The 16404-nt window shown below is 36.1% G+C and overlaps 1 protein-coding gene across 5 annotated transcripts in view; it reads right to left on the reverse strand.

The window, feature by feature from the left end:
* Nucleotides 1–810: 810 nt before the first annotated feature.
* PRKAA1 (protein kinase AMP-activated catalytic subunit alpha 1) overlaps nt 811–16404 on the reverse strand; it is a 34532-nt gene continuing 18938 nt past the window's right edge. For all 5 annotated transcript variants that reach the window (XM_047730353.1, XM_047730352.1, XM_047730355.1 and 2 more), the window contains 6 exons: nt 14227–14371; nt 12790–12877; nt 10024–10248; nt 8138–8624; nt 7901–8027; nt 811–3726 (listed from right to left, as the gene is read on the reverse strand). In XM_047730353.1, coding sequence (XP_047586309.1) covers nt 3482–3726; nt 7901–8027; nt 8138–8624; nt 10024–10248; nt 12790–12877; nt 14227–14371 — 1317 coding nt within the window. In that variant the 3' untranslated portion in view covers nt 811–3481. The remainder of the gene's footprint in view (nt 3727–7900; nt 8028–8137; nt 8625–10023; nt 10249–12789; nt 12878–14226; nt 14372–16404) is intronic.

Raw genomic sequence — 16404 nt, forward strand, 5'->3', positions numbered from 1 at the left:
GAGAGAGGAGGAAGCAGGCTCCCCGCCGAGCAGAAAGCCCAATGTGGGGCTCGAACCCAGGACCTGGGATCATGACCCAAGCCGAAGGCAGCAGCCTAACCCACTGAGCCACCCAGGCGCCCCTATCATCCATTTTTTAAATCAAAGTATTTTAAATTATATGCTTAAATATACCCCAGTCAAAACAAACATGAACACATCTCAGACATACTGTACTACGAAGATTGATTTCTACCCTATCACCGATGTATAGTTGTGTTGTACGTGGAATTTCAGTCACCTTGTCAGGAGAATTCACAATGAAAATGAAATTTCCTGCTGTGGGTGGAGAAGATGGACAAGAGTTAGGGGAAAAGATTTATACAACACACTTGTTTCTTATTCGGAAGGTGCCAGTCAGAGCACAGATGCACAAAGCTCTCCATCCAGCCACAGTCCACAGTCCACCAAGCATTCATTCGGGTAAGTGGTAGCACTGCAAAAAGCAGGGAAGCGGGGTGGAGAGTGGGCAGGGAAGGGGGGTGGGGAGTGTGCAGGGAAGGGGGGTGGGGAGTGTGCAGGGAAGGGGGGTGGGAGTGGGTAGGGAAGGGGGGTGGGAAGCAGGGAAGGGGGGTGGGAGTGGGTAGGGAAGGGGGGTGGGGAGTGTGCAGGGAAGGGGGGGTGGGGAGTGGGCAGGGAAGGGGGTGGGGAGTGGGCAGGGAAGGGGGGTGGGGAGTGTGCAGGGAAGGGGGGCGGAGAGTGTGCTCTCATCTTTTTGTATAAAATAATTTAAAACTCTGAAAAACTACAAACACATCTCAAGAGAAAATATAATCAAAGTAAAAGCAATGGAGTTTATTTCAGTGAAATTAAATTAGATATATTAAGCTCCCATATCCCCCAACCTGTAGAAAAGTTCCTCTCAGTGAGAAATCATTTATTTTAATGGCAAAATTTTTTACATATCAGTAAAATCTGTTATATTTAAAACTATGTATACAGTACATTTCCGGCAAAAACCTTATACATCTTTCAGTTGTCAAGACAAAGTAAAAATATGGTTGCAGAAAATCAAAAAATATAAATTGCTGAAAAGATAATTAAAAAAAGATTAAAAATCATTTGCATCAACTCCCTTTATCTGCAGTTAGTAAGAATTTGCAGACTACAAGTTTTTGAAAGTTCTGATGCAACCTTGACATATTCAACCAAAAGTTGTCATTTCAAATATCCCAGCTTAAAAAAGTATTTACTGCAATAATCTGTGCGTTTATCATACTATTTGTACAAGTGCAATATTTAAATATCTTCAAAATAAAATTCAGTAACTAAAAGGAATCACAATAACTTAATAAGAAGCAAAGTTTACAAAATTAACAATTTTTAGAAGGTCCTATTTAATTGGTTCCTCCTTTTGTTCTCCCGAACTCCCCTCAACAGCTTATAGAGACATTATGAAGATGCCTTAGTTCTATACACAAATCTGTAACTTTAAAAATACAGTCTTCTGTTCTTAACATCAGAAACATAATGCTGCATTTTACAGACCCTACATTAAGCCAATATTCCCCAAAACACGGGGCCACATACAAGTTAAAAATACACTTGTGAACTTATTATTTAAGTTGAACTCCTATTAGTTTATACAGCTTTCAGATTCTAAGTTGAATAGAGAAGCCCTGGACAAAAAGAAACAAGATTTTTCTTTTGAATTCAGTGCACATTTCTAGGGGCGCTGGAACCAAATCTACGACAGTTAAGTATGTAAGCTATCAAGACACTTGAGTACATTACTGTCTGAATACTTAGGTGCTCACTGTATTTGCCAAAAACATTTCTATAATACAAAGGTATGAAATGAGAAATAAGATAGCTCTTTTGCAATGGAAAAATGATCGATACCAAAAAAATCAATACCTTGGAGTTAAAATAGTATAAGGCAATTATGGGTGATATAGTATTTTTTATTATTAGCATACACAGGACACCAATTTTAACTGATATGACTTTAAATTTTCATTTACAACTATTACGGAATGCTACTAGGAAAAAGAGCAAGGAAAAGAAAATATAGAGATCTTACAAAGGTTATTTAACCATCTTTAGGCAGTTCCCATAATGCTACTTTTTAAAAAGTGATTGAAATCCAAAACGTATGTGACCATTTAGAAGCACTAACCAATATGTTCCATATTATACTGAAATAATAATGTCCTATCTGACTAAGGAGACATAACCAAATGCAATGTGTAAATTTTCGCTGAATCCTGGTTTGAAATAATGAGCTATATAAGAAATTTGGAGGGCAACTGGGGCATGGTTGGATGACATTAGGGAATTACTAATTTTATGTTTTAGGAAAATGTCATTATTTTTAGGAAATGCTTGAAATGTTGAGGGTGATTATGTCAGCAACAGTCAAGTGGTTCAGGGGGAAAAAGCATACACACGAACACACACAAACACACATACACATATATATACACAACTATATCTATCTATATATATAGATAGATATAAACCAAACATGGCAAAACGTTGACCAATGTGGAATCTAAGTGGTAGATACACATGTGATCACCCTACAGCCTTTCAATTTTTCTGTTTTTAAAAATGTTCACAATAAAATTTGGGAGAAAAAGTCATATCTGAGCATTTAAACAGTTTGTAAGAAATGTTCTTTCTGTGTGTTAAATCAATTTAAAAGATACATAATTGAATGACTAGAAACTTTTTATATACATTCAATACTGACATGAGCAGCGAACTTTGTGAGATTGACAAAAACATGATTTATAGTATACGCAACTCAGCTCTTGTGACAAAAAGAGATTTATATACAGAATATAGTAAGACAAACTAAGATTTACCTTAGTGCCTAGAGTATCTGAATATATAAGTTCTGTGCATTTTTGGACTTACCAAGCTAAAGAGAAAATTTTAATTGTGTCTAATATCTTTGATGTGCTCACCAGATACTAAAAAATATTAAAGGAAGAGATATGGAATGGTCATCCAGACTGTCATTACTGTTAGAAGATACTTGCTATTTAAGAAGATAAGGAGCCCCCAAAACAAAATCACCTATAAAGATCTCTGGGGATTCTAGGCAAATATTTATTGAATAAATTTATGAAGCAGTTATATAACACATCAACATGTAATAATATATGAAGGCCTTTATGGTAAATTAATATTCTACAAAGCCCTGTCTACACTAAATATAAAATAGCCAAATATCAAGTGAGCCTGAGAGACCTATAATTCATTGTGAATATTACATTATGCTATATGCCTACTGAACAATGAACAAAATTATCTTAATTCACTTTTGCACATTAGGCTTTTAACTATTAATCATATTCCAATTCCTGTGCAAACTGCATTCCAAAAGGCCAATCCTCAGTTATAATTAGGTATAACTTGATTATATATGGAAGCATTTGGCTATTATTTATTATGCATGCTTATTGCTATCAAAGAAATAAGCAAAGTTTTAGGTTTACTGTGCAAGAATTTTAATTAGATTTGCACACATCTCAAAAAATTCTATTGTGTGACTTCCAGGTCTCGGAGTTAAGTCAACAGGAGAAGAGTCAAGTGAGGTCATAGATGAGGTAAGAGAAGCTTCTGAGGATTTTCCTTGAGCCTCAGCATCTGAATCATTCCTTTGGCAAGATCGATAGTTGCTTACGGATCCCGATCTCTGTGGAGTAGCAGTCCCTGATTTAGCTTCAGTAATTTCGTCTGGACAAAAAAAATTTCAATGTATTATAATCCATGACACCCCCCAAAAGTTTAATAGCATTTAATTTGCTTCTTTGAGACCAATGACCAGCTACCGAAACCATGTTTATGCTGAATACTTTCTAAAATAGAGGTGACGAGTCTGTGTTAAACCATTTGCCTTTTTTCCTTACAGTATGTATTCTCCTGATGGCTAATCGAGATTGGGCACAGTAAACAGTTACTCATCAGTCTTGCAATCCAAAGCTAAAAGCCCAATAAACTAATAACCATGGGACTCAATAAACATCCTTCCCTAGTGATAAAAATTAATCCCTCTATATTAAAATCACAGAATAAATGCACTTAAAATTTGGAAATAACACTGGAAATCATCTCATCCAACCCTTTGTTCTACTGATAAATAAACATAAACCCCAGAAAGTGAAGTGACTTGCCACAGGTAATAAATGAACAGAGAGGTAAATCTAGAACCTGCATCTCCTATCATTTCAGTGCTTTTCACTCTCCCACTTTCTCTCCATAGCTAAGATCTCATAGAAGAGAATGATTCCAACAAACAGAAATCAAGGAAAAACTAAAGTTAGAAACAGAGTACAAAAACAGTAAATGTTCAAAGTGCCTGGGTGGCTTTGTCAGTTAAGCATCTGCTTTCAGCTCAGGTCATGATCCCAGGGTCCTAGGATCGAGCCCTGCATCTGGCTGCCTGCTCAGCAGGAAGCCTGCTTCTCCTCTCCCTCTGCCTGCCGCTCCCTGCTTGTGCTCTCTGTCAAATAAATAAATAAAATCTTTAAAACAAAACAAAACAGTAAATACTCACTCAACTGGCAAACTCAGAGGCTAATAAACCCAAGGTTATAAATTTGATCCAAAAACAATGAGAAATATAAAATACATTCCATATCGCAGACTACATTAATATGTTGTTAGCAGATAAACAGCATCTGGACAGAAAGATAAGCAGACAAGCAGCTCTAGCCAGTATATCACCACTCAAACCTGTGTCTTTCTGATACTAAAAAGGTACTATCCTTTGGTTTATAAAGAAGACAAAAAACTCATAGGTAAATCTCATCTAACAGTTCCATACAATCTTAGATGAACAGAAGTAGTAATAAATCTTAATTCAATTGATTTGGCCAATGAAGAACTGCCATATACTTGTACTTAATTAAGGCTCTGTTGTGAGAGAACATATATATAGTTATACTCTTTAATAATGCTGGGATAGAGAGAGTATTTACTTGAATTATGAATCACCTGTGTTCCATCAGGCTTTTTAACAGATAACATAAATTAGTTTTTAAGAGTGTACGCATATGGGAAATCTGAATTAATATAAATTTCAGGGGTGCCTGGGTAGCTCAGTCAGTTAAATATCCAACTCTTGATTTTGAATCAAGTCATGATCTCAGGGTCATGGGAATAAACCCCACATAGGGCCCCATGCTCAGTGGGGAATTTGCTTGGTGTTCTCTCCCTCCCTCTACCCCTTTCCTTCTCACTCTCTATCTCTCTCAAATAAATAAATAAATTTTTGAAACATTTTTTTAAAAGATTTTATTTGCTTATTTGAGAGAGAGCATGAGCAGGGGGAGCAGCAGAAGAAGAAGCAGGGGCGCCTGGGTGGCTCAGTGGGTTAAGCCTCTGCCTTTGGCTCAGGTCATGATCTTAGGGTCCCGGGATCGAGCCCCACATCAGGCTCTCTGCTCAGCAGGTAGCCTGCTTCCCCTTCTCTCTCTGCCTGCTGCTCTGCCTACTTCTGATCTCTCTCTGTCAGGTGAATAAGATCTTTAAAAAAAATAAATAAATTAAAAAGGAGAAGCAGCAGCAGACTTCCCACTGAGTAGGGAGCCCAATGTGGGACCAGATCCCAGGACCCTGAAATCATGAACTGAGCCAAAGGCAGACACTTAACCAACTGAGCCACCCATGCACCACTAAATAAATAAACCTTAAAAAAAAAAAATTCAAACCATGTTTGGCATCACACCATTTATGAAAAGTCTATTATAATCTACTCATATATATATATATATATATATATATATATATATATATATACACACACTGGCACACTGGCATACAAGATATTTTTCCCATTTAAAAATAACAACAACAAAATAAAAATAAGAACAAAAACGTCTGCTTTCTGCAATTAATAATTTGCCTCAACTTAATCGGTCTAAATAGTTAAGATATTCTAGCAAACTATACATAATGGTAATCAAAGACATATTTTCTAAGTACAGGTTTTCAAAATATTGAAACAGTAAAACAATATTTAATGTTTCTTTAAAAAAACTCAAGGAGGGGGGCGCCTGGGTGGCTCAGTGGGTTAAAGCCTCTGTCTTCGGCTCAGGTCGTGATCTCGGGGTCTTGAGATCGAGCCCTGCATCAGGCTCTCTGCTCAGTGGGGAGCCTGCTTCCCTCTCTCTCTCTCTCTCTCTGCCTGCCTCTCTGCCTACTTGTGATCTCTGTCTGCCAAATAAATTAAAAAAAAAAAAAAAAAAAAACCTCAAGGAGGTACTTTAAAGATTTTATACTGCAGTAATGTCATCATTTTGATGACCAATTAAAATAAAATACCCAACTTAAAAAGTTTGAATATTTCAGTGATTTGACCATCAATTGTCTCTGTTTATGACTGTAGATAAATAGAAATGGACAACAATCCAAAATTAAAGTTAACAACATCACTTGTAACTAATTATGACAGTTATGTTGAACATAAGATGCTTTAGTCCCAGGAATCCTTACACAGTGCGTTCATATAAAAGTTATCTATTATTGGGGCATCTGGGTGGCTCAATCAGTTACACGTCTGCTTTCAGCTCAGGTCATGATCCCAGTGTCCTGGGATCAAGCCCTGCATCGGGCTCCCTGCTCAGCAGGGAGTCTGCTTCTCCCTCTACCCACCGCTTCCCCTGCTTGTGTGCTCTCTCTCTTTCTCTCTGTCAAATAAATAAATAAAATCTTAAAAAAAAAAAAAGTGGTTATTTAAGAACACTTTATTGAGAGACAGATAAAATTGGAATCATGCAGCTCTCACAAAACTAATAAAGGATGCATATCTTTGATATGTCTCTAGCTTCAGGCTGGGAGCAATAGACTGGGTAAGAGGAGAAAAATAACTGTTTAAGTCCCTAACCTGTCCAAAACACTTCTCTCTCAGTCCCCTGCAAGCTTAATTGACAAATAATTTCTTGTTCTATGAGCTAATCAAATCTGTTCACATTGCCTTATCAATCAACTCTAAAAGCTAATTGTACTTTAATTCTTAAATGAAAATTAAAAATATTAAATATCAGATATAAAAAATACTTAATAAAAAAATCAACATTTCCAAATAAAACATTTTATCTTACCAAAATGAACCACACCAAAAACCAGAAATGTGGCAGAAACTATCACTTTAGGATCAGACTACATCTGGCTTTAAGATAATCTTAAAAGGACAATATACTGTAAGATTACAAGAAAAACACGATTCACAAATGCTGACATCACAGAGGCACAAAATCACATTTTATACTCTTTTGCTATTGAATTACTAGGAACAATTCAAGAAGCTTCGAAAGAGGTAAGCAGAGCCTTGATCAAGGCAGTCGTGTTCTCTCTGCTGTGAGCTTTCTCGCTACCTGAATTCAACTGGGTGAACTAGAAGTTAGGTCAAGATCCAAATCCAAACAAAGAAAAGATGACCGAGGGTCTAACCAGCATGTGGGTGCACAACAACCCAGGGAGAACGACTGAAACAAGAGGAGGCACCACCTGAGAGTCAGGATGTTCTACTCATCAAGGGAAGGCAACTGAAAGAGCATCTGTGGCTCAAGGACCTGGCCGGAAGCGGATCTCTAGGAGCTGCCTCAGGCGAAGGCTGGGGGTGTAGCTGAAGATGACCATGACGTCAAGGGGAGAAATCTGCCCTTTTCAGAGCCCATTAAAATGCCAGAAGCAGGTGAAGGACAGCCCCAGATTTAAACAAGGACAAGTTGAAACATGCAAACTACTCTTATGTGGGGGTACTTCACTGTGGAAATTCTCTCAATAAACCTTCTCCAAAGAGGGAAAAAAAGAAGAAGAAGAAGCTTCAAAAGAATCAAAGACTGAAAAGCCAAGTTAGGAAACAAGTCTAGTATGTCAACTATGTTATTTTGTGGGATGTACATACCGTCAATACTACGGAAATCCAGTAAGTACGTTCTACTATCCACTTGGTATAACTGTAGGCTCATTTTGGAGTATGTACTTGTCACAGGATTCTTCCTTCGAACACGCAAGTAATAGGGGTTTACAACCTAGTGTATGGTATGGACAAAAACAAAATCAAAAGCAGTTCTTCTAGAAAACACTTTAGACTACAGGTTTGCCAAATGTGCTTATAATCAGATTGCCCTTTCTTTCTTACCTTCCATTCATAATCCAGCTGTTTAATTGCTCTACAAACTTCTGCCATGATATCATTCGGTCGACTTTGACTCCTAATTCCCAAATGCCATTTGGCTTTCCTTACACCTTGATGTTTGGATTTCTGTGGATTTAATTCATCAAGGGTGTGGCGTGCCCTTGGTGTTTCAGCAACCAAGAATGGTACTCTTTCAGGATGGGGCCGAGTCAAATGGTGATCATCAAGAAAAGAATCAGGTGGGCTTGTTGCCAAGTAAAAATCTTTGGCCTCATTCATTATTCTCCTGTTATCTATTATGAGGTGGTAGGCAACTGCCAAAGGGTCCTGGTGATTTCTGTTATAAAGGCAGCTGAGAACCTCCTCTTCTGAACACTCAAATTTTTCACATACTTCTTTTAAGGCTTCATCATCAATCATGGTTGAACTATATGATGGATCCTCAGGAAAAAGATATTTTGGAAGGTCTTGTTTAAACCATTCATGTTCCCTGAGAGAAAATGGCAGGGTCAGGAGGAGAATTCTGAGTAGAGATGAGACTACAAGTAACAGTTTGGGGAGTTTAGGATATGAATTCATTTATATTTGTATTCATCTTGTATTTTCATTTTTTCAAACAGACTTTCCTCTTCTGGCTCACATTTCATTGTGTACACTGGAGGAAATGCTCCAACCTCCTTCTGGTTTTAAGAAGGAGAAAGCAGCGCTGTACCAACAGGAAAAGAAATGTCTCCACTTTTATTTAAAGTTTTGGTACAAATGACTGGCAAACAAATGACAAAGACCAGCTTATTTCCAGCTCAGAAAAATAACATATTCTGTGGCTTCATTATAATTCTCTTTTGATATAATGTCTGGTGAAAAAACCATAACAACAAAAACAGGTATCGTTCACTGAATGCTTACCATGTGGCAGGTTTCAGGCTAAGTACTTACTGTACATTCTCTCACTTCACAAAACAATTCTATGAAGATAAAAATATCTCTGCATTTTTTAATGAAGGAACTGAGAGTCTCCTAACTTCATATATAAAAGGATATGTTTGACCTGCATTATGTCCAAAACTGCTAAAACTAGAAACATCAAGAAAGCAAAACACCCAAAAGAATAAGGACTATCTTCTGGGTGACAGAATTAGAGATCATTTTAGCTCTCTATTTTTTGGGTGTCTTCTAAGTCTTTTCCAGTTGTCACACATTACATCTAAATTGGAAAAAATATGTAAAACACAAGAAAAAGGATCTCTCACTTAGATATTTTAAATTTTAGAGAATGATCTGTCCTTTTCCACTGGTGGTACAAACATGCCCTTCCATATTAAACTTACAAACCAGTAATTTCACATGTGATTCAGTATGTATTAGCCCAAAACTACACCTTAAAATTCTTCATAACTTGAAATGAACAAAAGAAAAAAAGAGTAATTCAAAAGATCAGAACTCAAATAGCGACACAGAAATTTACTACTACTGAAAAGTATTAATCCTAATGAGAATACATGGAAGTCAAATATGAGGCATACTACAGAAAATCTTGCAGAGCCACGACAAATGTAAAATCCCACCAGGGTCCTTTTTACTTCACATTAGTGGTTTTTTCAAATTTAAAAACAAATACAATATTCATTGTTACAATTTCAAAAGAAAGATGCATAAGTAAAAAAGCAAAAGCCCTCCTTATTACTAATCTTCTTTCCCTAAGGTGCCTGTTCAGTGTGTATTTTTAAATTCCAAAATAAAATAAATGTGCCTATATACTGTATTTTTTAATATAAAAATGGCATTACGTTGTACATACTGTCCTGCAATTTTTTCTTTCACTTGACTTGTATCATTGAAACTATTAAATCTGATAATTAGATCTGATAATCTCCAAGCTGCATTATTACCTGATATCTTTGATTGTGGCCCTCTTCATGGGATCCACCTGTAGCATATGTTTCAAAAGGCTAATCACAGACGGATTTAAATACTGAGGGGTATAGAAGATCCCATCACATATCTTCTTAAAAAGAGTTGGCACATGATCATCATCAAATGGAAGGGTTCCACATAATAAAGCATAGAGAATAACCCCACTGCTCCATATATCTACCTCTGGACCTGCATACAATCTGTAACAGGACACATTAATGGGATTATGTAATCATTACAAACTTGAGAGTCAATCAATCAAAAATTTTAAATATGGATGCTTTATAAAGAATTATTAGCATGTGGTTTCTATGGTCATTGCTACACACTACACATAAAGATTCTATACTAATTCTATCAGTATCATCTTTGAAAACAAAAGTCAAGAATTTTTTTAAGTTTAGACTATAGCTAAAATTCTGTTCTTACTACCTTACTGTGGTCCTTATGACATCAGCTAAGAATGTTTTTTAGTGATGAACTTTAAACCCACTTCTCCCAATAGCCCAAGACCTCCTACCAAGGCAAAAAGGACCTGAGGCTGTGGAAGAAAGCCCAGCTGACTGGTTCACAGAAGATTCTAAACTGGTATTTGCAATACAATGAAGCCAACTGACTTAATTAACTACTGCAGGCTGTTAGCTCAGTCTGGTTTTGGGGAAAGGATGTCTATAAACTGATGAAATAAACTGTTGAACTGATCCATAAATACTGCTTTAAGTAAAAGTTCCCACTCATCCAGACCTCACAGGAAGACCTATCCAAACTGAAAAAGGAGACTTCATTAATGACCCACGTATATATGCATATTTACAATACATTTCTTCTATTTAATTAACACTACCACAAGGTCTTGAACTGTTTTCTTCCAAAACAATTTACGTGACACAAATGAAGTAATTTAAAAACATTTTTTGAACATTAAGCTGATATAAAAAGATAATGATGAACCTTGATAAATTTTTTTTTTAAGATTTTACTTATTTATTTGACAGAGATCACAGGTAGGCAGAGAGGCAAGCAGAGAGAGAGGAGGAAGCAGGCTCCCTGCTGAGCAGAGGACCCTGGGATCATGACCTAAGCCAAAGGCAGAGGCTTTAACCCACTGAGCCACCCAGGCGCCCCTGAACCTTGATAAATTTAAAATTAAATACTTCTGCCTTATTCATAGCCATGCCTTTACCCAAATATAATTTCTCTGAGCAGATTAGGCAAGCGAGTTTATGAAAACAGACAGAAAATACCATAGTATATCTGCATTGTGAATTAGGATGTGAATCATTCAAACAAAGTGGATTTGAGTATAAAGTTATTAAAAGTTAATTACAAAAATTAGTAAACAAACTTTGTTTTCAATTTTAGTAGAAGAGTGAAGAACAATTACTCTTTTTTTTTTTTTTTTTTTTAAGATTCTATCCATTTATTTGACAGAGAGAGAGAGATCACAAGTAGGCAGAGAGACAGGCAGAGAGGCAGGGAGCAGGCTCCCTGCTGAGCAGAGAGCATGACGTGGGGCTCGATCCCAGGACCCTGAGATTATGACCTGAGCCGAAGGCAGAGGTTTAACCCACTGAGCCACCCAGGTGCCCCAAGAAAAATTACTCTTCAAAAAATTAAGTTTTCCTGCCATCTAAGCTATATACTGTACAAAGATCCTCATGCTCTCAATGCTGATGGCCAATAATTAAGAGGTTAGAATTCTTACAATACTGTAGTCTCTAGAAGATTTAAAAATGAAAAATTCAAAATAAAGGAGTCTAAAGATTTTAGCATACTTCAGTCCAATTCCCCAGGACACCTTACCATAAACATAAAGCTACTACAAAATGCCTTTCTATCAGGGCCGCCTGGGGTGGCTCAGTCAAATTAAGCATCCAACTCTTATTTTGCTTCAGTTCATGTCTCAGGGCTCTGGGATCAGGCTCTGGGATCGGGGCTACACTCAGTGCAGAGTCTGCTCAAGATTTCTCTCCCTTTCCTCCTGCCCTACCCCCAACTCATGCGTGTGTGTGCACTGGCTCACACACTCTGGATCGCGCGCTCTCTCTGTAAAATAAGTAAATATATCTTTAAAAAATGCCTTCTATCTGAAAAATTAAAGGTATACATTACAGGTTTAACTCTTCACCTAAGTAAATCATTTCTAACTAGTAGGTTATTTCTATATTCAAATTTTTAATGTATGACCTCTAAAAGTTGCTGGTGTTAGGGTCTGCGAGCTGCTGTGGCTCAGTCAGTTGGGCCTCTGCCTCTTGATTTTGGCTCAGGGCTCGATCTCAGGTCTTGATTCTTGAGACTGAGCCCCCCTGCACCTGCCTGCCACATCAGACTTCATGCTCTGCAGGGAGTTTGCCTAGGATTCTCTCTCACCCTCTCCCCTCTCCAGTCTCACATGAACACATGCACACGCTCTCTCTCTAAAATAAATAAATCTTTAAAGAAAAAGAAACCTGCTAGTTTTAAACCTTCAATTTCTTCTACTGGGGGAAAAAGTGAGACATATTCTCATCTAACTACTTTATGTACAGTATTGACTTCCAAACCAATATTCTCTTCTATAAATGGAATCCTTAATTCTTACTCACTTATGTTTTAGTCTTAAAACATAACACTTTCTGGATAAGGAAAGAATAAGCCTTACATGTCTTTCCTTTCACTAGAATTTACTATAGATAGATAAATCTAAGAGAAAAAGACAATTATAAATGTACTGGGGTGGAAAAAAGGGTGTCAAATACTACCTTCCTGAAATTACTTCTGGGGCAGCATAATTGGGTGAGCCACAACTTGTTCTTAAAAATTCACCATCTGACATCATGTTTGAAAGACCTGAAAATGCACAAAATCAACTATTCAAGATTTTCCAAGGACAAAAATAAAAATAAAACTCCATTAAACAGTAAAATTGAGTTTGCGTTAAAGTGATAAATCATCATTTTGTCCTTTGTTTTAACAAATTCTGTCTTTACTATTCCCAAATATTTTGCCATTATGCCCTAAAATTTGTAATCTATTTCAGTATTTAAAGTTAGTGCATTATTGGAATTTAATGAGCATATATTTAAGCTACTGGTTATTCTGCTTACTAGAATAAACTTGGCATATTTAAATTTATTAATACAGAAACTACTAGGAAAAAATGTACAACAGATGAGTAGAAGAATTAAAGTTCAAAGTTTCTATTAACCCCTGTTCTGATTCTTTAAAAAAAAATAAAAACAAAAAAAATTAAAAAAATTAACTTTGAATATCAAAGCTTCCGCACAGTTTTACTCCAAGAAGAAACCTCTGCCTCCTCAAAAATGCACTAGATAAAAATAATCATGACCAGAGCACGTGGCTGGCTCAGTTGCCAGCATGCAGCTCTTACACTCAGGACTGTGAGTAAAAGCCCCAGGTTAGGTATAGAGATTATTTAAAAATAAAATCTTAAAAAAAAAAAAAACAAAAATAATTGTCATCATGACAACTGAGGAATAAGGAAGTCAAATAAGTCAGTCAGTTTACAATAGCAGCAGCAAATCAGTAGCTCAGAGCTGACAGTGCTCAATGAATCTCTAAAGATTATAATACATATATCCCAAACTGAGGAAAATAGTTATAACAATCTCCTCTGATTTGAATTGAAGCTAAGCAAAAGAGAGTTGCAGAGATTCATTTTCTTAGATTTAATAATGTCGGTAGCAACTTACGTAGAAAATAAAGGAAAAATAAATTGATTTTTGACAATCAAAATAATATTCCTCCAAGCTGAAATTATGCTTTCCTATCATTTAAAATATTTTACTTCTTTTTAAAATTTTGTTCGTATAATTTACCTCTGGCTTTCAGAGTCTGAGTAGCTCCATTCCAATCTCTTTCCCTTGCTCTATACTTGATCAAAAGAATACACTGGAAATAAGGTTGCTAACTTCTTCACAAATAGTCGCAAATCAAATGGTGCTTCTAAGGCGGCCTACTTAAATTATTTACCCATTGTCACAAGACTCAATTTTAAAAACATAAAGCTAAGAAGAGAATTCCTTATGTCTTCTCCTTTTTGTACGTTCATAGACAAAATGATAAGGATACACTATTTTGGGGTACTCAATCCGCTGTGCAGAAGTAAAAATTATCTGAAGAATGCTATTGATGTTTGTTAAACATAATGAATATGGGCACTATAAAAATCTCCTTACCAAAATCAGCTATCTTTGCATTCATGTGTGCGTCAAGCAGGACATTTTCAGGCTTCAAATCTCTATGGACCACCATGTGCCTGTGACAGTAATCCACACCCGAAAGGATCTGTTGAAACAGGCGCCGACTTTCCTTCTCATCCAGCTAGCAAAAGTAGAGAGGCATTTTAAAGATATGTTTTTCAGAAGAAATTCTTCTACCTACAATTCTCCAACCTATAAGACTGTCAAAATGCATGAAACCTCCTCCTGAGATACTTTTGAAATGGGGACGAGATGGATATATACAGCACAAAATGCTAACAGGATCCTGGAAATCAAATCAGTAACTTAACTTTCTATTACCACTCTTCCGACTACACTGTAATAGCTTGCTTTCCTCTGTATCTCATGAACTATGTCAAATAGTTTCAATTTCTACCTGAAACTAGACATATATTTTGTCTCCTATAAATTGGATATGTTTAATCCTTCATTCCTTTAACAAATATTTATTGAACATCTTCAATGTGCCATGCACTGTTTCAGACACTCGAGATACAGCAGTGAATAAAACAAAGGCCCTAATCTAGTTGATGAAAATAGACAATAAAGAAATAAATATAACATCAAGGAGTGTTTTAAAGAAAAGGCAGAATAAGGGCACAAAGAATTATGCTGGAATGGATGATAATATTTTAGACTATATGAGGAAGTAACATTCAAGATTTTTAATGAATTAGTGAGCAATCAAATTTTATGTCCTCAAAAAAAGACATTTTAGTTTTAACAAAAAAAAAACTTTTATTAATTTCTTCTATAAAATATAAAAAGCATGTATCTTTAAGTCTGTTTTCTGAAAAAAGTTATGTAGCAACTAACATTTTAAAAAATAATTCTTTAAAAAGTGCTCATACAAAAAAATTCTCATTCCATTTATCCATATTTTCTTACTTTATGATTCTTTTCCCCAGAAATAATTACCATTACTTGGATGAGCCTGCACCAAAAAGTAACATTTAATAAATAGCCTATTAATTCTCTAGACAAAGGATTCTAATATGCAATTCTCTAACAGAGGCCACAAATTAGCATTCTAAAACCAGACTTCTATACTTCACAAGGCATGGACAATCTAGGAGAAAAGATAAACTAGTAATTTCTTTTGAAAGCAAAATTAAAACTACTGAAGTAGTATGAGGTACCCTTCCTCTAGAGAAAATAACAATGTGTTAGCAATCTCATTTATTTCTAGAAGAAATGTAGGTTCGCTTTTTTAATACAACTTTATGTCAAATATACTAAATGAACATAAGAATGTGTTCTAGATGTGAAAGAAAACTGATTAAATAAAATATAATAGGTAAACCAAACAGGCTACAAAAATTAAAATTATACTATATTGACAATAAATACAATACAGAAGATGAAGGAACAGAAGTCTACAGAAGAGTATTAGAAAAGTTAAAGCATATTTCCAGTCAAACACGGCAGATTGAACCTTCTGTCTCCACACTTTGAAACACTTTGTCTTAGCAAAAGTGTTTTAACAAAGACAAAAAAAGTGTCTTCGCAAAGACAAAAAGAGCAAGAGAAATGACAACTGTAATCAAGAGGAGTCAATGAGCATTAAGGAGGGCACTTGATGTCATGAGCACTGGGTGTTATATGCAACTGATGAATCACTAAATTCTACCCCTGAAACTAATTAATACACTATATGTTAACTAAACTGAATCTAAATAATGTATTTTTTTTTAAAAAGAGGAATTACTAAACTGTAGAATAGATGAACAGTGATACAGACTTCACCAGAGAGAGCTGAAACCTAAGCCCACAGGGGTGGAAACCAATAGTAAACTAGCCTGCACACACAACCCTGGAAAAGCTTAGAAGCCTTAGGAATTTGGGAAGGGAGGAAGGAGAGGAGAACTGAAAACAGGACAGTGGGTTAAAAAAGAAGTTTTAAACTCACCCCAACCAGTGAATGAGACCCATGATTTACTCTTTAGAAAGGCTGAACCAGCTCTGTTCTCAAGGACACCAAGGCAGGGATGAAGCACCAGAAGGAAAACATGGGGATTGAGTGGAACTCAAACACTAACTACTGAGACTTGCAGATCTCTTCTCAATTCACTCTCAGAATACTGAGAACTAAGTTAATACCCTCAAGGAAATTGGAAGGTTTCTTCTGGAGCA

This window comes from Lutra lutra, chromosome 5, assembly GCF_902655055.1.
Source record: "Lutra lutra chromosome 5, mLutLut1.2, whole genome shotgun sequence".
Lineage (NCBI taxonomy): Eukaryota > Metazoa > Chordata > Mammalia > Carnivora > Mustelidae > Lutra > Lutra lutra.